The 25,550-nt window shown below is 40.4% G+C and overlaps 2 protein-coding genes across 4 annotated transcripts in view; one reads left to right on the forward strand and one right to left on the reverse strand.

The window, feature by feature from the left end:
- The window catches only part of stk3 (serine/threonine kinase 3 (STE20 homolog, yeast)), a 455,037-nt gene extending 449,375 nt beyond the window's left edge, over window positions 1–5,662 (forward strand). Inside the window, exon 11 of the mRNA XM_059976958.1 lies at window positions 570–5,662. Coding sequence (XP_059832941.1) covers window positions 570–728 — 159 coding nt within the window. The 3' untranslated portion in view covers window positions 729–5,662. The remainder of the gene's footprint in view (window positions 1–569) is intronic.
- Window positions 5,663–16,500: 10,838 nt separating this feature from the next.
- The window catches only part of LOC132398025 (potassium voltage-gated channel subfamily S member 2-like), a 99,364-nt gene continuing 90,314 nt past the window's right edge, over window positions 16,501–25,550 (reverse strand). For all 3 annotated transcript variants that reach the window (XM_059976946.1, XM_059976936.1, XM_059976941.1), the window contains one exon: window positions 16,501–25,100. In XM_059976946.1, coding sequence (XP_059832929.1) covers window positions 23,647–25,074 — 1,428 coding nt within the window. In that variant the 5' untranslated portion in view covers window positions 25,075–25,100 and the 3' untranslated portion in view covers window positions 16,501–23,646. The remainder of the gene's footprint in view (window positions 25,101–25,550) is intronic.

Consider the following 25,550-nt stretch of genomic DNA (forward strand, 5'->3'; position numbering starts at 1 on the left):
TGAGACATTTTATGTAGATTCACTCAATGGTGGGGAGAGCTTTACCTTTGATGGACTAGGCCATATCCACTATTTTTGTAGGATTTTCTATTCAACAGCATTGGTGTTTCCATATCAGGTTGTCATGGCATCAGTCAATATACTCTACAGTACACATCTATAGAAGTTTGTCGCAGTTTTCCATGTCATGGCAAATGTATGGGCACTGCCATTATTTCTAAATAAGAGAGATCAAAAGCAAAATATTGTAGATGCTGGAAACTTGAAATAAAACAGAAGATGCTGGAAATGCAAATCAAGCTTGACAGCATCTGAAGAGATAATATTTCTGGCTGGTGATATCTTGTCAAAACTGGATAGTCCTGATGCAGGATTCTGACCTGAAACATTGACAGTTCCCTTCCTTTCAAAGATGCTACTCAACCTGCTAAATTCCTTCTGTGGATTTTTTGTTGCTCCAGATTCCAGCATCTGCAATCTCTCGTGGCTCCACACTTAATAGGAATTAATGTGTAAAATTGCATTCTTTTAAAAATAGTTTTTTCACCATGGCTCTTTTTATTTTGCAGCTGAAAAATCTGAGCTTTGAAGAACTACAGATGCGATTGAGTGCACTGGATCCAATGATGGAGCGAGAAATTGAGGAACTGCGTCAAAGATATCAGGCTAAACGACAGCCCATTCTAGATGCCATGGATGCAAAGAAACGGAGACAGCAGAACTTCTAGTCGAACTTCTTATCCATCTAAACCTACCCACACTATCCAGGGTAGTATGCCTTTATCTATAAAATGTAGTGTCAGAACAGTAACAGCAAAAGTAATTAAACACTGGTCGAATAACATTAATTATAATCTGCAATCTTTCCTACAGGCAATGAAGCAAACAGTTTTAACAGCAATGTATTGTTCATTTCTTGGCAACTTTTGTTTCATCACAGCTTCATACCATGTAATGAAACTATAATTCAGTTTGAAACATGCTGTGTTGAGTGAGGCAACATTAACAATCTGGAGTGTCCTTAATGTGGTGAAACATCCAAGCAGCTTTGCAGAAATGTTACCCCACTAAATTTGATTCTGAAAAAGAACTTCAGGAGATCCTAGGGCAGAGGACCAAAACCTTGGGGAAGTGGTTGGTTTTAAGGAATGTCTGAAGAGCAGCCATTGAGCAGCCAGGCTTAAGGAAGGAGTTCCAGAGCTCAGGACTTTAGCAGTTGAAGGCACAGCCATAGTTAGTGGTGAGAGTAAACTTTGAAATGCTCATTAGTCCAGATTAGAGAAACATGCAGCATCCTGTCCAGAAAATATATCACCATTCTTTCATTGTAACTGGGTCTAAGTTATGACACACATTGGCCAATAGCACAGCAAATGAATGCTTCACAAGAAGGCTTGCAGTGTATCAATAGGCACCTTACCAACTCCACCTCCAGCTGGAGAGCCAGTACAATGGGGAATAAATGATAGCAGTGACCACATGTTGTAAGCTCATTTAAAAATAGTTTGGCTCCTCAAATCAAACTATACCCAATGTCTGTCAGGATTTACACTATAATTATTCTTGACAAGGAAATACTGGCCAGTTCTTTTTATACTTCCCTGATGCACAATAAGCTGAAGCAACTGCCACCTTGTTAGTTGCCTTCAAGACTGCCAATGGCAACTCTGAAGTGTCCAAATGTATACTTGTATACTTGTGGCAGTGGACAAGAACTACAAAGCAACTTTAAAACTTCTGCCTCTAGACATCTGGAAGACTTTCATGGGAAATACCTCATAGCAAAGGCAGATATCAGTAATTGAATTTACCACTGCCTTCAGTGCACAGCAAAGGAAAAGGGCATTTAAAGATCCAGATCACAAACTTTGCCACAAAACCCATGGTCTCCCAGGCAGGAATGATCCTGATATAAGAACCACAAGTCCCTTTTGCATGAGCTATATTCTGGACCCATGCAGGTAAAAATTGTGTTTTACCATGCAGGTAAAAATACAATGTGTTGGTATGCATCTTCAGATACAGATGGTATCTGTATGCCTAATGAAGTGATGCTTTTCCTTCAGTGGCCCAGAGGCAAATCATCCTTTAGAAATGGTCCTGAAGATAACTTGTGCCAGTTGTTTGTATAAGTACAGAGATTTAGGTCTGCTACTGGCATTTGTATGGTGATAAAATAAACACATTGTTCCTGCTGTAGCTTGGTAGCCCTGTTCTATGGTATAATGATGCACTGGAAAACTTATTTGTGGAATTTGTTTTTGACCACAAATTCTTCAACACTAATTAATGTACAGAAATTGATTTCATCAAGAACTACCACTGATTTTATACAGGATGAACGTGAATGCCTCATTGCCTGTGAAAGTGTTCATCAGCCAGAATGCCAGAGTGCACATAACCGTGATAAAGATTGTAGTTAATTTATTTCAATGTAAATACTGATTTTATTGATGCATACAAGGATTTAATGGTATCAGCAGGTATCGGTTTTATATTTGCTTCTGTTCTACCATGATGCCAACAGAAAGTGTCTATTTTCTAAATGATTACTTCCATGCTCAACTAAGTACGGTGCTGCAGGCTGCATGTACTGTAGGTTCATGAAAGAAGCTTCCAGTGTTGCAAATGCCCCAAAGAAACACATTATTTATTGTATTCCAGCAAAACTCTGCTAATTTTTCTTGCTAAGTATTTTCATAGATGTTGATGACCTCATGGTTGGTGGTGACATTTGAAAATGATGTTCTGCAAGGCTTTCTTTTTACCCCAAACCACCTTACATGAACAAAACATGACTGCATCCCCTTCTCACTTAAAATTCTGACTCCCACTTGAGAACTGGACCTTGTTCAGTTAAGCTCATTTATAACTGCTGTAAATTAAAGAGCTCAGAAGTTATTGTGCATCTGTGTTTAATTTGTTATACACGTTATTCATCCAGTCCCAACACAAAGCATCATTTGCTGGGGGTGGGGGGAGGGGCATTGGATATGTAATACCTTAACTCAATTCAGTGTGACTTAATGGACTTTTTATGATATTGGAAATGAAACAATGACTCCTGAGGTGCAATACTCTGCTCGGCAGCTACTGTTTATATTGTTCTGTATATGAACTCAAAGCATGATCTTGCTAAAGGAGAAATTTAAATGACTCTGGTAGATAACAGGGGTGACATTCATTCGTCAGTTGTCAACTTAGATTAATGTTGGAATATCTTTAAAAATAGCTAAGTTGCCCTCTATACTGTGTTGACATTAGAATCTGTAGTATTTAAAATGTTTTGTACTTACAAGTGAACTTCTGTATGGTAATTTGTTCAATCAAGACACTGATGATAAGCAATTGATTGACGGCTCTATGCAAGATGTCTAAACTGACCCAATTACCCCACTCTTATTTCTCTTTTAAAATGGGGAAGTCTTTTGCTAATTGAGTTCATCCTTCCTCCCTACAGAGTAATCACAACGGTCAAAGTCTTCCTTTTCATATTTAACTGTAGCCCTGCAACTTGTTCTCTCTCATGAATCATTTACAGTAGGGGTAGTTTATGCCAGTTAACTTAGCCTTGGGATGCAGCAGGAGATAAGAGTACTAGGGTGGGAGAGTTGGGACCATTCATTCATGGGGAGACCATGCAGACAACACCCACGATCAGGACAGAAGGAGCTGTGAGGCAGTATGCCAACTGCTGCATTATTGTGCATGGTGAGACAGTTTCACTGAGCAACTGCACCATGCCATACCATACTCTTTGATCACGACTGATTCTTCTTCCAGCACATTTAGGGTCTGACAGTGTATTCAAACACTTTTAGTTAAATCTGGAGTAAAAACCTCTCATGTAAGTAGGAGTGTTGTGCCTTGACAGAAAAGGGGATTGGTGTGGACAGTACTCAATGAATTACCAGAAATGGATGCTTCTATTTGTACTCAAGGAAAAGTGGAATGTGTATATACTGTCTTATAAGTAATTTATTATTCTAGTAATTAAAAGCAGATTATGGTTTAAATCTTTAAATCTCTATCCATCTAAAAACTTAAATAATGACTGGATTCCAAAAATCACTGCAAGTTGCCAAATTGGAATAGTTTCAGTGCCTTTTAAATATATTCACTTGATTAATGTGAACATTTCAAGTTAGAATGAGTTGTGAGATGCTGCTCAAATTCTTGCTCTTGTAACAGGACATGCACTGAACAAATACGAGTTTATCCTCTATTTCCTTAAGTAAACCTTTGTGTGCATACTCAACAGGAAAAGCCACACTGGAAGAAGTAATGATTCACTGTAATCAGTCTACAGTGGATTATATGGAGGTTAAGGCTTAGCTTGCATAAAGCCCTGTCTGCTTTATTTAACTATGTCTCACAAGGCAATATTAGCAATAACAGGTGACAGTCTTATCCTACAGTAATAGTGTTCCAGTGTAGTGGTCTCAATATGTGTTAAACTTGGAGATTTGAAAGATTTTACTCCACATAAACTTTTGAAGACCATTATTAAGCTCTGTTTGCATTCAAAATAATATTTTCTTCAAGACTGAAGTTTTGCCCATGTGACTGTACTATGGTTTTCTGGGGGTTTTTTTTGGAAATGTGCTGCTTTCTTATGAACACCAATAATAAATGAAGATCAGGTGGATGTGTAATCCTTTTAACTATAGTATCATGGTGGAACTTTTAGAGATAGTGAGGAAGTAATCATGAGCAGTTGACATTGTGTATTGCAGTGTTTAACTGTTGATGTATGCTGAGATTCTTTGCTTAAAGGAGAGTTGACTTAACATGTGCCAAACAAGAATGGTAGGAAAGGAAAATAAAGTAAGGTGTGAAGAGGTTGTGTAAAGCGTAACTGCCACTCTGCTCTAAATTTAATGTAAGTACTTTCATTTCTATAAAACTGATAACCATCTCAATGAAGAATTAATTATATCAGTTGTACATTGATGCTAGTCTAAAACTGCCTGATTCTTGGTAAATCCTTGAGAAAATATTAAATTATTAATCAGTAATTCAAACAGCATTTATAGAGCATTATCATCTCAGTAAAACTTCCCAAAAGAGCTTCACAGAAGCATAACCAAAAAGAGTTGTGTTGGCAAGAAACAGAAGCTCTGCTGGCAATAAAGCAGCTCTTGTGTTGGCAGCAGCATAACTCCTGTCCACACACACTCTACTTCAGGGCTATCTGTTCTGCTTTCCTCAGACTTACAACAGCTGGAGTGTAAACTATAATGGAGGGTAACTTGCATTCCAAATACAGCACCTCAAATGAATGCAGATATTTAGAGGTCCAAATGGGGAGAATATTACTTGTTCCAACATCTGCATATTTAGAGTTAATTTCTCCCAGTGCTGGTGTGTTTCTCTCAGTGCATGAGAATTTTATAACTCAACTTGCTTTAAACAAATTATGGCCTTTTGTCACCACTTTTCAGCAACTCCTACTGACTTGAATTGGTAAGTGATGTTGTTAACCTTACTTTGACTTGTAGGATTATTTACAATTTTAATCTTTGGGTATAGCTGGTTGTTGTTAACAAGAAAATCTATATATTTTGAATTTCATATGTTCATTTTCTTAACGTGAAACACTAACTTATTTTATGATGTGCCTTTTGCTATATCCCACAATAAAGAAAGTTACTATCTATAGCATTCGGGGTGTTTAGTGATTAATGTTTATGTTTTAAGTGTTTTCCAAATAGCAGTGTATGCTTTACAAGTTTGCAATTCTGTGGCTGTGATTCACATCAGTGCCAAGAAATATATCAATTTCCACAAGCCCAGTTTCCATAAATCCAGATGTCTGCAAACATGCATGGGAATAAAACTGAGCTTTAAGTTCCAGGTTAGTATATAATTTGGAAATTTGCTGGTCACTGCCTTTGTAGTGTACAAGATACAGATGGAATCAGAATTTTAATTATTTTGCTTCTCATCTAATTTTACTCAATGTATCCGCCTTTTTCTTCTGCTTGCTACAGCTATTTTAGGTTGTTCAACTATATGCTGTAGTGCTCAATCAGTGCTCAATCAATTACTTCCGGAGACTTTTTTTTTGGTTCTCTTGTAATAAGAATTCCAAGACCAGAGACTGATTAGAGAGAAACTTAGAAAAAAGTGTAGCAGAAAATCATTTATCTGACCATTTAGTAATGGTCAGAATTTAGTAATTCATATCTGGAAACTGATGAACCAAGTTAAATTGTACTGGTTTTAATTATAAACAGGGTTCTGATCCCAATGTAGCTGAGGTGTACTTCCCCTTCTGTCCTGGGAATGCAATCTCAAAAGGTGCCTTTGGCGGTGTTGAGTGGGTCTTTAGGCTGCTGTACCTCACCAAAACAAGAAGAGGTGATGTGCTGCATGGTGAGGGTCCTTAGTGATGGATGTGCCTTCCTGAGGTGCACCGCCTCTTAAAGATACCCTTGATGTTTGGATGGGTTGTGCCTATGATGGAATCTGCTAAGTCTACAACCCTCTGAAGTCTCCTGCGATCCTGTGCATTGTAGCCTCCATACCAGGCTGCAATGCAACCAGTCAGGATGCTCTCATGTTCCATCTATAGAAAATTGCAAGATTTTGGTTACATACCAGATCTCCTCAGACTCCTAATGAATGTCCTAACAACATGTTTTCCCACTTAACCACAAGAAATTCTACAGCTGTTTGAAATCTTGAGCAACACACTCAGAATGCTAGAGGAATTCAACAAATCAGGGAACATCTATGGAGGAGAATTGAATTGAATTGACTTTATTATTTACATCCTTCGTATACAAGAGGAGTAAAATTTTTTACGTTACGTCTCCCTCAAGATGTGCAATGTGCAATTATAGTAACTGATAATAAATATTATGTACAACAGGATAGTCAGTATAACATAGAAATACAGTTGTGTCAGCATGAATTAAGTAGTCTGATAGCTATGTGGAAGAAGCTGTCCAGGATGATAGCAGCTAGAACAGTTATAGTTGGGGTGACTTGGGTCTCCAATGATCCTTCGGGCCCTTTTACATACCTGTCTTTGTAATTGTCCTGAATAGTGGGAAGTTCACATCAACAGATGCGCTGGGCTGTCCACACCACACAGAATCCTGCGATTGAGGGAGGTACAGTTCCCATACCAGGCAGTGATGTAGCCAGTCAGGATGCTCTCAATTGTGCCCCTATAGAAAGTTATTAGAATTTGGGAGGCCCATACCAAACATAGAAACATAGAAAATAGGTGCAGGAGTAGGCCATTTGGCCCTTCGAGCCTGCACCACCATTCAGTATGATCATGGCTGATCATCCAACTCAAAACCCTGTACCTGCTTTCTCTCCATACCCCCTGATCCCTTTAGCCACAAGGGCCATATCTAACTTCCTCTTAAATATAGGCAATGAACTGGCCTCAACTGTTTCCTGTGGCAGAGAATTCCACAGATTCACCACTCTCTGTGTGAAGAAGTTTTTCCTCATCTCGGTCCTAAAAGGCTTCCCCTTTATCCTCAAACTGTGATCCCTCGTTCTGGACTTCCCCAACATCGGAAACAATCTTCCTGCATCTAGCCTGTCCAATCCCTTTAGAATTTTATATGTTTAAACTTCTTCAACCATCTGAGGTGAAAGAGGCACTGTTGTGCTTTCTTCATCACACAGCCGGTATGTACAGATCACGTGAGATCCTCAGTGATGTGTATGCCAAAGAACTTAAAGCTGTTCACCCTCTCAACCCCAGATCCATTGATGTCAATAGTGGTTAGCCTGTCTCCATTCCTCCTGTAGCCCACAACCATCTCATTTGTTTTAGCGCCATTGAGGGAGAAGTTGTTTCCTTGCCACCTGATGGCATGAATATTGATTCTTCCAACTTCTAATAGTTTCTCCCCCCTCCTCTCGTTATCTACTACGCATTCTGGCTGTCTTCTCACTCTTTCTCCTCACCTGTTCATCACTTCCCTCTGGTTTCTTCCCTCCTTCCTTTTCTTCCATGCTCCATTGTCTTCAGTCCTTTACCTCTTCTACCTACCTTCTCACTTCATCCCCCATCCCCAACACACCCATCTACCCCCTCAACTGGTCTCATATATCACCTAATAGCTCGTAAACCTCACCTTTTCCTCACCTTATTTGGTTTCTATCACCTTTCTTTCCAATCCTCATGAAGGGTCTTGACCCATGACGTTGACTGTTTATTTCCTCTATCGATGCTGCCTGACTTGCTGAGATCCTCCAGCATTTTGTGTGTGTTGCTCATGTTTTCTCACTTAATTTTGTATCATCAACAACTTTGTTACAATCCACAGTGATTGTAATGGCTAAGCCATTAATATAGATCCCTGTGGTACACCACTAGTTAACATTTGCCAGCCTGAAAACAAAGCCATCTATCCTGACTATAGTTAGCCAGTCCTCTTTCCATGAAAATTTGATACTCCAATACCATGAGCTCTTACAATTTGCATGGGGCATCTTATAAAATGATTACAATAAATTCAAATACATTACATCTCTTGGTTCCCCTTCATCCACACTGTTTATTATAATACTTGAGGATCTCAAGTATGATCTCTTTCATAAACCATGGTAAGTCTTCTTGATTCCATTGTTTTTCTAAATGGATTTATTGAATAGCAATTAGACTAAATGGCTTACAATTTCCTGCATTCTGCTTCCCTCCTTTCTTGATAGAGATATAATATTCACGTTTTTCCAATCTGCTGCCAGAGAGACTTTGGAAGAACACAACTAATGCACCAACGATCTCTGCAGTCACTTATAAAATGGAGAATTCCCTTTCAACAAGGGATTTTAAGCCAAAGTATTTTGAACTGAGAAGGTATCACAGGTTTTGCCACAGTCGTTATAAATATCTTATGAGTTACTATTGAATTCACTGAACAGCAGAATTCATTGAAATTATTAATAGATACTGACCAACTACAAAGCAAATAAAACTCCCAAAACAATATACGTCAGAAATCTGAAAATTGCTCCCACATTTTCTCTAACGAGAAAATCTGCAGATGCTGAAAATCCAAGCAACACACACAAAATGCAGGAGGAACTCAGCAGGTCAGGCAGAACCTATGGAAAAGAGTACAGTTGAAATGTCGACTGTCAAACGACACACACAAAATGCTGGTGGAACGCAGCAGGCCAGGCAACATCTATAGGGAGAAGCACTGCTGATGTTTTGGGCCGAGACCCTTCATCCTGTCCTGATTTCTGTAAATATTTTGTCAAAGTTGCATCCGAGGATTGGAGCAGGCGTGGCGATCTGTTACCTCACGCAGTCTTGTTTTGGAATTTACATTCACAAGTGGAACATGAGAATCAACACAGGGGAATCTTTTACTTTTTTTTAACATGATGAAAGATGTCTTAGTAGAACCAAGCTTGGACTACAGTTATGTCCTGTGTAACAGCCAAGAAGCTTGACTCTAATGTGAGGGTGTGGAAACCGTGAGGAACTGAACTCTCTCATGGATTTAGGTTGAGGACGTTAGCCATCACTGAAAGAGGGCCAGATTAGATGTAGCACAGTTTCAATGGCTGCATCCATTCTGATGGAGACAAAACGTAGAGAAGGAGAGAAATTAAGTTTAAGGTAAGTTGCATTTATTTGATTTAATTGAATTAAGTGAATGGAATTGCAAATTTTACATTAAATTTTTAAATGATTTTAGAATTTTAATAGTATGATTGATTTTTAGTAGCTATAGAACATTTGTATGTCAGAGCTACTCACAAACATTTAGATTATTTGATGCCAGGACTCGAGGGACTAAGGAAAGGTCAAATGGGCTAGGACTTCCTTCCTAGGAACACAGGAGATTGAGAGGTGATCCTAGGTGCATGAAATCATGAGTGGCACAGATAGGGAGAGTACACTAAGTCTTTTTCCAGGGAATCAACCACTAGAAGAAGCGGTTGAATTAGGTATAATAACAACCTTTAAAATATAGTTGGATAGGTACTGGGATATAAAAGGTTTAGAAGGTTATGAGGCAAATGGTGACAAATGGGATTACCTTGGATGACATGGGGAGGCCATGGATAGACATAGACAGATTAAGAGGAACAACACCTTATATACCAGCTGGGTAGCCTCCAACCTGATGGCATGAACATTGACTTCTCTAATTTCCATTAATGCCCCTCCTTTCCTTCTTACCCCATCCCTGACATATTTAGTTGTTTGTTTTTTTTTCTCTCTCTCTGCCCATCACTCTGCCTGTTCTCCATCTCCCTTTGGTGCTTCCCCCCACCACTTCTTTCTCCCGAGGCCTCCCGTCCCATGATCCTTTCCCTTCTCCAGCTCTGTATCACTTTCGCCAATCACCTTTCCAGCTCTTAGCTTCATCCCACCCCTCCAGTCTTCTATCATTTTGCATTTCCCCCTCCCCCCACTACTTTCAAATCTCTTACTATCTTTCCTTTCAGTTAGTCCTGATGAAAGGTCTCGGCCTGAAACGTCGACAGTGCTTCTTCCTATAGATGCTGCCTGGCCTGCTGTGTTCCGCCAGCATTTTGTGTGTGTTGTTTTACCTTGGATAGCGCATCTTTGTGTCAACATGGGTCAGACGGATCGAATGTCCTATTTCCATGCTGTCTGACTCTGTAACTCTGCTATGTCATTAAGATGCAAAGAGTGCAGAGGACATTCACAAAGATGTTGCCAGGACAGAATTTAACACATTTGACAGCTGGTTAAACCAGGGTGGACATTGGCTGCAGGTCTCCCCTGAGCATCAAAGCTGTTCTGTGAGCAAGACTTCTTTGGGCCCTGTAACATGATGATGATGATAAGACCATGGTGATCAAAGTATTGTATAAATTCATGGTTGAGTTTGAGAACAGGCTGGAGGTGGCTCCTATAAGAACTGCTCAATCAATACCCCTCATGAAGTTTTTGTAAAGGACTCCATTAGGCTTTAAAAGAGAAAAATATTTCTCAGCAAATTCCAAAATGCCATTCAAGTTTTTTAAAAATGTATTTGAAGTTTAGTGCAGCAATCAATTGACGGTCCTTGCATTCCCAAGGCCAGCAATGAGTATGGACAGATTATCTTTAACAGTGATAATTTGGTGATAAACTTGATTAATATTCTTCCCACTTCCCATTTCTCCCAATCCTACCAACAATTTTAAGGTGCCCCAAATTGCCTTATGTAACATGTAACATTCACAATGAAGAATTTTTGTTTCTATTATATCTATTGAAGTGGGTTGTAATGCTAGTAAAAAATTTTACAGGACTTTGGAGCAGTAACAAAAGAACTAAACTTGTATTTATGTTACACTGGAAAACTTAATGCACTTAGACCAGCTTTTTAATCAAAGCTGAAGGAGATGTCAAAAGTTAGCCTAAGAACTAGATGTGTGATTTAAGTATAGATTAAAGTATCTCATTAGTTTTATCTTTTAAGATCTGGGTTTTAAAATTTAAAATTTGTTTACTTTCTTTTACCCTTTATTTTAATCTCCTTAAATTTTGTCAGTATTTTACTCTTTGGAAGGTAAAGTCAATGATTTGGATTATAGAAATTGATGGCTTTGTGGCAAGATTGCAGACGATACGGATATATTGTAGGTGGAGGGGCAGGTAGTGTTGAGAGAGCAGAGAGTCTGCAGAAGGACTTAGACAGATTAGATGAATGGCCAAAGAAGTGGCCAATGGAATATATGGTAAGGAAGTGCATGGTCATTCACTTTGGTAGAAGGAATAAAAGCATAGACTATTTTCTAAATGGGGAGAAAGTTCAGAAGTGAGAGTTGCAAAGGGTCTTGGGAGTCCTCATGCAGGATTCCCTGAAGGTTAACTTATAGGTTGCGTTGATGGAGAGGAAGACAAAGGCAATGTTGACAATCATTTTGAGAGGGCTAGAATATAAAAACAAGGATGTAATGCAGAAGCGTTATAAGGCATTGGTCAGACCATACTTGAAGTATTGTTGAGCAATTTTGGGCCTATTATCTAAGAAAGAATGTGATGGAGAGGGTCTGGAGAATGATCCCAGGAATTAAAATGAGCGGAACGTTTGTGGCTGTGTATTCACTGGAGTTTAGAAGAATGAGAGGATTGCACTGAAACCTAACAAATATTGAAAGAGTCTAGGAGCAGAGGGCACAGCCTCAGAATAGAAGGATGCCCCTTTAGAACAGCCTCACAATATAAAAATGTCCCTTTAGAACAGAGGTGAGTAGCAACACACACTAAATGCTGGAGGAACTCAGCAGGCCAAACAGCATCTATGGAAAAAAGTAATCAGTTGTTGTTTTGGGCCAAGATCCTTCATCAGGATTGGGAAAAAAGTTGAAAAGTTAGAGTAAGAAGGTAGGGGAGGGGAGGAGAGGAGAGGAAGAAGTACAAAATGGTGAAACTGGGAGAGAGGGAGGGGGAGAAGTAGGGCTGAGAAGTTGTTTGATGAAAGAGATAAAGGGCTGGAGGAGGGGGAATTTGATAGGAGAGGACGGAAGGCCATGGAAGGAAGGGACGGAGAGGTGATGGGCAGGTAGGGAGATAAGGTGAGGGAGGGAATGGGGAATGGTGAGGAGAGGGCAGTTACCAGCTGTTTGAGATGTTCATGCCATCAGGTTGGAGTCTTCCCAGACGGAATATAAGATGTTGCTCCTCCAGCCTGAGTGTGGCCTTATCACAGCAGTAGAGGAGGCCATGGACTGACATGTCGGAAGGGGAATGGGAAGTAGAATTGAAATGGGTGGCTTCCGGGAGATCCCGCATTTTCTAGTGGACAGAGCCTAGGTGCTCATCGAAGCATTCTCCCAATCCACGTCAGGTCTCACCGACATACAGGAGGCCACACCAGGAGCACGGGATACAGTAGGTGACCACAACAGACTCACAAGTGAAGCGTCACCTTACCTGGAAGGACAGTTTGGGCCCTGAATGGTAGTGAGGGAGGAACTGTAGGGGCAGATGTGGCACCTGTTCTGCTTGCAAGTGTAAGTACCCAGAGGGAGATCAGTGGGGAGGGACAAATGGACAAGGGAGTCACATGGGGAATGATTCCTGCAGAAAGCAGCAGAGAGGGAAGAATGTGCTTGGTGGAGAGACCCCGTTGGATATAACAGAAGTTACTAAGAATTATGTGCTGGATGTGGAGGTTAGAGGGGTGGTAAATGTGGATAAGAGGAACCCTACCCTGGTGTCGCAGCGGGAGGATGGAGTGAGTCCTGACGTGTGTAAAATGGAAGAGATGCAGGTGTGGTGGCATTGAAGGAAAACCCCTTATTTTGAATTTTGCATCATTTTGTGTGTTTTGCTTTGGATTTCCAGCACCCACGGATTTTGTCGTGTTAGAGATGAGGAGGGATTTCTTTAGCTAGAAGGTGGTGAATCTGTGGAATTCATTGCCAGACAACCGTGGAGGCCAAGTTACTGGATATATTTAAAATGGAGGGTGATAAGTTCTTGGTTAGTAAAGGTGTCAAAGGTTACAGGGAGAAGGCAGAAGAATGGGGTTGAGAGGGATAATAAATCAGCCATGATGGAATAGTGCAGCAGGCTTGAAGGGTTGAATGGCCAAATTCTGCTCCTAAGTTTCACGGTATTTTTTTTATTGGCACTTCATACATTATTTCAACCAGATATATTGTAAATGAAGGAGAAATGATTGGTCAAATTGCCTGGCTGTAGTTATCTCTGAAGGGGAACCACAGGCATGCAACCACTTAAATGGGAGAAACTCCCAGACTGACCTGTGCATAAATCTGTCACAATGTTCTATCCTGCACTCACCATTGAGTCCAATGAAGTTATTTGACCTTGCTAAGTCTTTCCAGATTTATTCTAGAGCAAACTCCAAAACCCCCGTATTTAAATGAGGATAAGTTTTGCAGATTCGTGGGCTTTTCTGAAACAATATTGCCTTATTTTAGAACTTCAAAGTTCAAAATTCAAAGTAAAATTTTTTATCGGAGTACATAGATGTCACCACGTACAACCCTGAGATTCTTTTTCTGCAGGCATACTTAACAAGTCTATAGAACAGTAACTAAACAGGATCAATGGACAACAAACTGTGCAAATTTAAATATAAATGAATAGCAATAAATAATGAGCGTGAAGTATCAAAAGTTTTTGAATGAGTTTAGTTATCCTATTTTGTTCAAGAGCCTGCTGATTGAGGGGTAGCAATTGCTCTTGAAACTGGTGGTGTAAGTCCTCAGTCTCCTGTACCTTCTACCGATGGCATCATTTTATGTAGATATGCACAATGGATGGGAGGGTTTAACCCATAATATACTGAGCCGAATCCTTTAACTTTGATAGGATTTTCCACTCAAAGGCTTTGGTGTTCCCCTACCAGGCCATAATGCAGCCAGTCAGCACACTTTCCACCACACACCTTTAGAAGTTTGCTAAGGTTTTTGATGACATGCCAAATCTCCGCAGACTCCTGAGAAAATAGAGGCACAGTCATGCTTTCTTTGTAAAAATATTTATATGATGGGTCCAGGACAGATCCTTTGAGATAGTGACATCCAGGAATTTAAAGTTACTGACCTATTCCATCTCTGATGGTTTTTGGCTCATGGACCTCTGGTTTTCCTCTCCAGAAGTCTACTGTCAGTTCCTTGGTCTTATTGACATTGAGTAAGAGGTTGTTGTTATTACACCACTCAGACAGGTTTTCAATCTCCCTCCTGTATGCTGATTCATCACCACCTTTGATACAGCCCACAACAGTGGTGTCATCAGCAAACTTCTATATGGTTAAGGTTAATGTTTCTTTTCATTGTTTATATATTTTAATTGACTTGTTTTATATACAGTTTCATAATTTAATTATGTATTTCAATTGTAATAGTTTTTATTTGCCTGTGCATGTCAACGGTTTAGAAACAACAACTCTGATCACTTGAACAAAAGGGAATAACTACACTCGTTCTTTTTCTGATGTTTCCACAACCAATGGTCTCACTTTATCTTGTTATTTCATGCTTGTTATTTATTAATATTTGCATTTGCACAGTTTGTTGTTCATTGATCCTGTTTATAGTTACTGTTCTGTAGATTTGTTAAGTATGCCCACAGGAAAAAGAATCTCAGGGTTGTTGTATGTACTCTGATATAAATTTTACTTAGAACTTATTTTTACCCTGAATTTCCTTCATTATCTCCTTGTATTGTTCCAAAAATTATTTACCTTTAAGTCCCTGGAGCAAAGAAGGTTAAGAGGTGACCCGATAGACATATATTAGATTATAATAGGCAAAGATAGGGTAGATAGTCCTGAAGAAAGGTCAAGTGCTTGTTCATTTCCATAGATGCTGCCTTACCTACTGAGTTCCTGTAGCATTTTGTGTGTGTTGCTTTGGATTTCCAGCATCTGCAGAATGTCTCATGTAGATAGTACAAATCTTTCTTTTCCCAATGGTATATTAAGGGAGTAACACACACAAATGCTGGAGGAGCTCTTCAGATCAGGCTGAAGGCATAAACAGTTGAGCCAAGAAAAGAGCCAAAAAAAAAGACTAAAGATGAGAGGAAGGAATTTTAAAAGGGCTCTGAGGGGAACAATTGTTAGGCAGACAGAGACTGGTTGATATCTGGAACTTGCTGCCTGAAGAGGTGGTTGAGTCAAATACAATTCCTACATTTAAGAGGTATCTAGATGGACAGAGGTCGGCAAGACATAGAAAAAGTTGGTTCTAATGCAGGCAAATGTACGAGTGTAGATTTAACAAGGTGAGCATGGATATGGTGGGTAGAAAAGCCTGTTTCTGAGCTGTACAACTCTACAACTCAAGTATCTCCAGTCGAGATTTTCCACAACCACTCTTCCGTCTAGTAAATTGGCCTTACTCCCATTTTAGAGCCTTGGTCCATTTATTTTTGACCTTTTCCATATTTATCCTAAATCTGTGAATTCTAATCACCACCACAAAGTACTTTCTCTGCGTCACTGTTTGCACTGCCTAGCTTCATTCCCTAAAACTAAACCCAGAATTTCCCCCACCTCTCTTGTTGGTCTTGTTACACAAAAATAATCAGAATCAGATTTATTATCACTGGAATGTGTTGTTCAGTGTAGCTGTACAGTGCCAGACATAAAAATGACTATAAGTTACAATAAATAGGTAAATAAATATTGCAAAAAGGACTAGCAAAGTAGTGTTCGTGGATTGTTCAGGAATCCGCATCCAGTTTAGGATTTAAGTGCGCACTGAGAGAATCTGGACTGTGCTTTGGGGAGGAGGTTTTTGCTCACAGGGTTGAGGAGGACCATGGTAATGACTTCCCCTGTGGCAGACAGCAGGGAGACTCCACTCTTGTTGTCACAGTCAGACTGGTCTCTGAGGATGGTCACAATTACAGTACCCTACCCACCCCAGACATTCTTTCATTTCCCTCCTTCCATCAAGCAGAAGATACAAAAGCCTAATAGCATGTACCACCAGACTGAAGGACAGCTTCTACTCTACTGTTATAAGATTATTAAATAGTTTCCTCGCATGATAAGTTGGACTCTAGACCAAACAATCTACCTTGTTATGACTGTCCATCTTGCTGTCTACCTGCTCTGCACTTTTTCTTAGCTGTTACACATTTTCCTGCATGGTTATTGTTCTACCTTGCTCTAGCTCAATGATTCAATTTGTATGAACAGAACGCAAGCAAGCTTCTTACTGTATCTCGGTACATGTAACAATTATTAACCAATACCGAGTGCCTTTCTAGTATCTCCTCTTTTTCAAATGTTAGTCTTTTCAGATTCCCAATTACATCATAATTTGCTAAGACTCCCACAGCATCTTATTCCTGCGTGAAGACTGATGTAAGGCACTGGTTTAATACTGTGCCCTCTGCCTCCAAGACTTATTCCTATTGGTCTTTGAATGACTCCACCTTACCAAAGGTACTGGAACTTTTTTGCATTCTCATCATCCAGGACATGGTCTCTTCTCATTGCTACCATCAGGGAGGAGGTACAGGAGTCTTAAGACCCACACCCAATGATTCAGAAACAACTTCTTCACCTCTACCATCTGATTTCTGAACAGTCAATGAACACTACACGATTTATTTAATCTTGTAATTTATGGTAATTTTATGTATTTGAACTGCACTGCTGCCACAAAACTAGAAATTTCATGTAATCTAAATCAGCGATAATACATCCAATTCTGATATAAAAATGATTACGAGCCAACAAGTTGATGTGATGTATTTGGACTTTCAGAAGGCCTCTGATAAGGTGCCACACAAGGGATTATTAAACAAAATTAATGTGTGGGTGTATGGGTCTGTCTGTGAATTTCTGCATGTCTGTTAGATATGTGCATCTACCAGACCACTTACAGTGATTTTGTTCTATTGCTCTTTGAAGATTTCCTCTGCCTAATAACCCTTCAGTTCAAGAATGATGTTAAACCTAATTTCTGATTCTCCAATCCCATCTGCAGTAGCCTCTGGAATTTTTCGCAGATATTCCATTCAGCAGTTCCTAGGAATCATATTCCACTTTCTTTTTAATAAAGGATGTACTGTGAAATAAATGAAGAACTACAAGACTTTGCGTGTCATCGCATATCACCACTGCCAATGCTGTATATTTGAAGGCCGGTCATGTATCGCTTAAGATTAAGATAGGAAGCCATTTCTTTATCAGAACTGGTGGAGTTTTCTTCCCAGAGGTGTGAGGATGCTCAGTCACGGTACTGGTTTAAGACTGAAGCCTGGGAAAGTGAAGGTGGTAGAGGATCTGGGATGAACCCGTGCAATGTCAGACAGACGATTCATTTGTTCCCTTCAGTTTCTTGTTAAGTGAGCTAGGAAAATAAATGGATGAGAGGTGTACGGAGGGATATGGTCCAGGTGCAGGTTAGTGGGATGAGGCAGAAAAGTGGTTCAGAACAGCTAAGAAGGGCCAAAAGGCCTGTTTCTGTGCGGTAATGTTTTATGGTTCTATGGTTCTAAACAATCTTTGAACAATTATATGAAATAAGCTTAGCCAATTCAACAGAACTAAGTATATATCGGAATATGCCAACTGAAATAGCTAGATTTATGGATAATTCTTTGTCTTCCTTTGACTCTTGACATTTCTCCCTGCCTCAATAAAGCAGCAATTACTTAAAGTCCCCACCCACCCTGTTCATTCTCTCTTCTCCCTTCTCCCGTTAGGCAGAGAATATAGAACCCTGAAAACGCATACCACCAGGTTCAAGGATAGCTTCTACCCCATTGTTATAAGATTACTGAATGCACCTCTCACATGATATGATGGACATTTGACCTCACAATCTATTTCATTCTGGCCTTGAACCTTATTGCCTGCCCGCATTGCACTTCCTCTGTAAGCATTGTTATTGCTTTTCCCTTGTACTGATGTGATTAAATGGTCTGTGTGGAGGATATGCAGAACAACATTATTCTCTGTACCTTAGTACATGTGACAATGATAAATGAATTTACCAAACTGTTAATATGCAAGTTTCTTCTAGTTATCTCACTACATTGGTGTGTTCCATGAATGTGAAATATTTCAACTTTTTTTAGTTTATACAGTTTAAATTTTCCATAGTATGTATCTGAAATGTACTTCTCATTCTTATTAAAATCATGAATAAATATAAACTTTCTGCTAGGAAGGCCTAATCCAAATCACACAGCAGGAAAAATAAGCCACATACTAAAATTTCAGTAATTTGTATCCTTTATTCTCATGTGGTAGAGCAGATTTTCTCTGCCTTGTGGTGAAGACATAGCCAACTGTTCCAAAAAGAGAATCATCCAGACAGTCCTGGCTTAACATTCATAGCACAGATGTGTGGAATTTCCAAAAGCAATTCATGCAATTGAAGGGTCAGACTTTGACATGCAGAGGTCCATTTATTTGCTCACTCACCAATATATCAAACAACAAAACAAAAGCTACACTGAATACTCCTCAGGAATTTCTCTGCCACATTGTGCAGGCTTTACCCATTCCCTGCTTCACATAAAATCTGCATGTATTTGTTTAATAGTACACATTATTTCCATTACATTCAAATACAGTTGTGCACAGAGATAAGTGTTGGCATGGAAGCCATTTTACAGGGCACATAGAACACTGTACGTTGATACAGATGGTTCAGAACAGTATTCCAAAGTTCTGTACCAATTTTGTCATGGGAAGAGTGTAGTAGTGGATTGAGGAAAATAGTCAAGGATGTGCCTGATGTCTCCTTGAAGAATTGCAGCATCCCTACTGCTAGCTGGGAACCTCTGATCCATGACCAAAGTGGAGAAGGAGCAAGAGTGAGCCACTGAGAACCTTGAAGCCAGGCATCAGGGAAATAGAGAAGCACTGGGTAAGTGGTGGAAGGAGCGGACCTCTCAAAAATCACTCTGGTTGTTTGTCAGTGCTTAAATGTGGCTTTTCATAAATTCTATTGTACTACTTTATTTTCTGTTAATGCCAGCAAGAAAGTGAATCTCAAGGTGGTGTGACACATACATAATTTCATGATATATTGACTTTGACTAACTACCCACCATCAGACACCAGCTGCCCCCACACCTTCTGTGTGAAAGGGCCTGGCCTCCTCAATCACCAAAGAATTCAGAGAACCAGAGAGGAAACAAGTCATCCTTCATTCAGGGTGTTGACTAAGAAGGAGGAGGAGGAGAAGAAGAAGAAAATTCAAGTCCTGGGAAGTTACATCTTAGGGAAGGGGACGTGTAAAATGACTCCACCTCCCTGGTCCTACACACACACCTGGAGCATCTGAATAACAAAGGCACCTAGGTCAAACCCCTATTTATTGAGTCCAACCCATACGCAACTCACACCAAAGCAATCTCGAAATTCCTAGACTTGGGACTCAGCACATCCCCTGATGGATTCTTGACTCCCTGACCAACATGCTGCAGTAGGAAGGATAGGCAGCAACATCTCTGCCAAGATTATCCTCAACACTGGTGCTCCACATGGCTGCACCCTCAGCCCTTTACACCCTATACTCTTATGATTGTGTGACTAGATTTTGCTCTAACTCGATCTAGAAGTCCATAAGACCATAAGATATAGGAGCAGAAGTAGACTACTCAGCCCTTTGAGTCTGTTCCACCATCCAATCATGGACTGATCCAATTCTTCCAGTCATCCTCACTCCCCTGCTTTTACCCCATGTCGGCTCGAATCTTTTCCTGGTTGCTTGGGATAGATCCGCAGATATAATTTGAGATGCAATCTATATTAAGTTGGAGTATATAGCTAAGTGTTGTGTATTTGATATTTCAGTAATACTTGAGTAATATTGTAAATATATTGTTTGATTAAGTATTCTTTGTTTAAATAATTTATTACTGGTTATATGTAAAAGTATGTGAATATGTGCGTGCCTTGCTAAAGTAAAAATGAAACTAAGAGTACACATGCTCCTGGTCTCCCTGTGTTTTTCTTTCAGTTAGTTCTGTTTTGCAGTTACAACACACAGCAACTTGGCCCACCTTTACAGGTGAACCTGTAAAGAGAACTGCAATGGTCCCACACACACTGGCCTTTCATCGTGGCTCTGCAGCTTTATCATTTTTGTGACAGGTAAGGGGAACGTCTTTAAAAAAAAAGGTAAACATGGAGAAAAATCAATGTACCAATGTATGTAACACATGAAGAAAATAAGGTGTCCCTCAGCCACAAAGAACAGCCTGCTGATGCAATGTGACTTACTCCAGAGGGAAAGTGAATCAGGCTCATGACTAACAGCAGAATAAGGAGGGAATGTGAGGTGTGAGAGCCAGGATGAATAAAGCTGGTGGCAAAGGGTGTGTGTGCAAACTCCCCGAGTTGTTTCAGCCGATCGTACTCATGGTGCTCACCACTGAACAGTGCTGTTAGCCTCAGTGCCAGGAACCTGATCTTACCAATTCTCTTCTAGTGATGCGAAGCAAATAGAGTGAGCTGTTGCCATTCAAAAATGTGTATTTATATCTGAGCCAGACGGTGTAGGAAGGTGAATGGTGAAAGAATCAAAGAGGAGACAACAAAAGATTAGGGTCTGGAATACAGTGTCTGAGTCATAGAAATAGTCCCTCTGGCCCATTACTTCTGTGCCAACCTTTCAGCTCATCTACACCCATCCCACATTAGGACAATACCCTACTATGCCATGCCTACTTAATTAGTTTCATTCATGTATCTTAGAGAGAATTTTTTTGTCTGTCTTGGAGACCAATTTACCAAGAGATACAATGCTGTTGCTCGGGGAAGATGTCTTAGTTCCCTACCCATTGTACATGCTTTTCAGAGCATGAACTTGATTTCCACAGTTATGTAGATGACACACAATTGTACATCTCAGTTGAGCCTGATAACACCCTATCCTCTCTGACATCTGGTATGGCTGCAATAAACAAATGCAATAATTTCTTAAAAGTAAATGAAGATAAAACTACTACACTTTTGGTTGGTCCCAAAGCCAAAAGAGGTAAACTTCTTGATAAACTTAGGAACTTGGTTCTCCTTGTAAAATCAGAAGTAACAGGTCTGGGTGTTATCCTTGATTCAGATTTGAATTTTAAATCCTACATAAAGAAAATGACCAGAGCAGCATTTCTACACGTAAGAAATATTGCAAAGGTATGTCCGTTTCTGTCACGCAATGATGCTGAAAATTAATTTATGCCTTTAAATTGAATAGACTAGGTTACTCCAATATACTGTTTATTTGCTTCCTGAATCAATCCATTGACAAGCTTCAATTCATTCAGAACATCGCTGCTAAACTTTTAGCTAAAGCCAGGATGAGGGAGCATATCACTCCCATCCTGGCTACTCTATATTAGCTTCCTGTATGTTTTAGAATTGATTTTAAATGTCTCATATTTACTTATAAAGCTCTTAATGGTCTGAGACCAGACTACATCACAGAATCATTTTCGTTTTATAATCCTGCTTGAGCTCTCAGATCTTCTTCTACTGGTCTCTTAAATTTAAATTTAAACAATCTCCCTGAAAAGACAATTGGAAGGTGTGCTTTTATTTTGAACCATTTTCCTAAAGTGTGGAACTTAATCCTTAAAACTATAAGGGATACAGACTCAGCTAACACTATTAAACACCAGCTCAAAACCTTGCCTTTAATTAACATCTTGTCTTTTATTTTTATTTTTTCATGGTTGTACTTTTATCCCATTGTAAAGCACTTTGAACTGCATCATCTGCTTGAAAAATGCTCTATAAATAGAATATTTTGTGAGTATTACTTTAGTGCCTATCTAACTGCTTCTTCACTGACTCTATCTAACTTCAGCTCCTCTAACAACATATTCCAAAAACCAGTACTCCGTGTCAAACTGATCTCATTGCAATCTCACCATGCACCTACGCCCATTTATTCTTAATACCCCTGCCATACGCAGAAGATTCTATCTACCCTTTTTATGCCACTCATCAGGTTACTCCCTAGCCTTGCTTGCTCCAGGGAAGACAAGCCAGCCTCTACAATTTCTCCCTATATCTAAAGTCTTCTATGGCAGTGAACATCCTGGTGTATCTCCTCCACCCTCTCCTCAGTGCAGTAATGTGCAGGTAGATTTAATTGTGGTGTTAAAAGGGGAATTGTATGGAAAGGATTTACAGGGGTAATGAGGAGAAGTGTAGTGAAGTGGGATTGATTAGATTACTCTTGAAACAAGCTGGCATGAATTAAACAAGTTGGATGTTCTTCCATGCTGTAACCTCTGTAATGTTTATAGCTTTGCCCTTCTCTCTGCACATTAAATTTATTCTTTTATTTCTCAGAATATCATATACCAATTAAATGAGGTCCCCTTTCAGTGTTGTGGCTTCAGTGGAAGGAAAATCTGCGTGACTGTACTTGGGTTTTTTCCACTTTAGGGAGGTTGTTTGCCAAACTTTTAACATGGATAAGCCATGTAGAAACTTGGAACTTGCACGATTCTAACTATGGAATTTATAGACTGGACAGTTCTAATTATTACCACTTTAGTGCACATAAAACATTTTATTATATTTTACAATGAATTTTATTTTAGTATGGTCCTAATTATACATTCTATTGGTCTCTGGGTAACAGTTTCTCCAGCCTAAAGTGGTTTGATCTCCTGTAAAAATAAATAGTCTAGTAATTAATAGTTCCTGTGCAAATTAGTGTCAGTTTAAGAACAAGGTTGAACCATTGGATGGTATTCTAAAAAAAAGCCAGTATTTAAAAAGCTCTCCTCTGTGTTCAAAGCATCTATTGTCTCATTGGAATGTAACTTCCTCTTATTCTCCAAGGCTCATCCTTGAATTTGTTGTGATCACCACTGGCAGCAAAGCTTCAGCAGCCTGACCCTGAAGCTCAGGAATTCTCTTCCCAAACTCACTATTTATTTCTTTTCTCTCTCCCTCTCTCCCCCTCCCCCTCCTTTAAAATGTTTCTAAAAATGATTCTTGTTTCATTCTTGTACTGCTCAGGCTCAATTTGCATCAGAATCATGTCGGGAACGTCTTGCAATATTGGAGGTTCATGTGTGGTGAACAAGGTAATGGCTCTTCACTGTGTACATTAACTGGGTTTGAAACACTGGTTGGTGGATAGTTGTTTCCACATGCTTTAGATCCACAATATCAAACAGTTTGGGTTGTGATTATGAGCTATATCATGATGACTACATTCAGGCTGGATTCAGTGCACTGAATTGTTCATACTGTGCTCGGTGGAGGACTCTCTGCTCATGTTGTTGAGGCTGACCATCAGCGACTTCATCCTGTCTGCATAATAGTCGCGAAGGTTAAGCAGGGGTAATTCAGCCAGACCCTCATCGAACTCGCAGCTCCTCATGGCATTTTCCAGGTTCTTTTGACGCCGGTAGAAGTGGGAGAACTTATTGAAGATGAGTGTGATCGGGAGCACCACCACCAGGATCCCAGCCAGAATGCAGGCAGAGGCCGTTAATTTACCCCCAATGCTGATGGGGACTACATCTCCGTATCCCACCGTGGTCATACTGACAGTGGCCCACCACCAGCAGGAGGGGATGGTGGTCAGCCCGGAGTTCTCCTCCTTCTCGATGGTGTAGGCCACCACGGAGAAAACAGACACCCCGACTGACAGGTAGAGAAGGAGAAGCCCCACCTCCCTGTAGCTGTGTTTCAAGGTGGCCCCCAGCGACCTCAGGCCCGTGGAATGGCGGGCAAGTTTTAGGATGCGGAAGATCCTCATCAGCCTGAGGACCTGCAGCATCCGGCCGAGATTAGGCAAGGTGGGGCTGCTGTCGACGGCTAGGTTCACCAGCAGCGTCAGGTAAAAGGGTAAGATGGACATCAGGTCAATGACATTCAGTGGGAGCCTGAAGAATTGCAGCAGGCTTGGTGAAGCAAACATCCTGGCCAGAAGCTCAAGGGTAAACCAGCCTATGCAGAAATGCTCGACAATCTCAAACCGGGGATCGTCTCTGTTGTTTCCCTGTTGATCCACCAGCTGGAACTCACCCATGCTGTTCAGACACATGGTGGCTATGGATCCCAAAACCATCATTATTGACAGCACACTGTAAATCCTGCTAATGATGTTGTAACCGGGGTTTTCCAGCATTAACCACAGCCGCCGCCGGCAGTTCCCAAAGACCTGGCTGTCATACTTTGATGCATCCTTGAAGAAGGTTAGGACCTCGTCGAGGGATGAGGTGGTGCTGCCTCGATCACTGGCTGTTTCCTCCCCTTCGTCCAGATCAGTTGCCATGCTGTGGCCCTGGTGATCAGGGCTGCAGCAGGGTGGATCAATGAAGAACTCCTCAATGCCCCAGTACTCAATTTCCTGCATGAAGATGCATGCTTTGCCTGTGGTCCTGAGTCTGCCCGTGTGGTAGAAGTTCAGCACTAGAGGGAAGAGGGCAGGGTTTCTGTCAAAGTAAAATTCCTTCTCCTCCTCGTCGTAGTCATCGCACAACTCGAGGACAGATTCTGTGGAGCAGCAGCGTAGAAGTTGGCCCAGCCTGGTCTCCGGGAACCTTGCTAAGGTTCGGTAGCTTAGTTTCTTCTTCAAACCCCCAACATTGATGCTGATCTCCCCATCATACTCGGCCACAAGGGCATTCCCAAGTGGAGCAGCCATTGGTGGAGGGAGGGGTGTGAGAGGGCCTGAAACAAAGCAGGAATGGCATATTATAGTCTGACAGTCCATAAAACCATAAGGTATAGGAGGAACATTAAACAGTACAGTACAGTCCTTGCAATGCAAACAACTCAGTCAAAATAAACCAATGGAATTTGGTGAATCATCACTTTTGTATCCGGCCAACTAATACTCCAAGGTGTTTATTAAGGCCATCATTTCAGCCAGTGCAGTGTAATAGCAGTTAAACTGCTTGATTGATTCACAGAAGTCTGAGCTGTTGGTCTGGCAATTAGTTCAAATTCCACCATGACAAGTCGGGAATCAGAATTCTATTGTTTTAAGTCAATTCTGGAATCAGTAAAGAAGGATCTCAAAGCAAACTCAATGGGTTGAAGGTGCAACTTTGGGAAGGATATGGACCATAGACAATTAACAGCACAGTACAGATCCTTTAACCTAATCCAAGATCAATC

This window comes from Hypanus sabinus, chromosome 1 (assembly GCF_030144855.1).
Source record: "Hypanus sabinus isolate sHypSab1 chromosome 1, sHypSab1.hap1, whole genome shotgun sequence".
Lineage (NCBI taxonomy): Eukaryota > Metazoa > Chordata > Chondrichthyes > Myliobatiformes > Dasyatidae > Hypanus > Hypanus sabinus.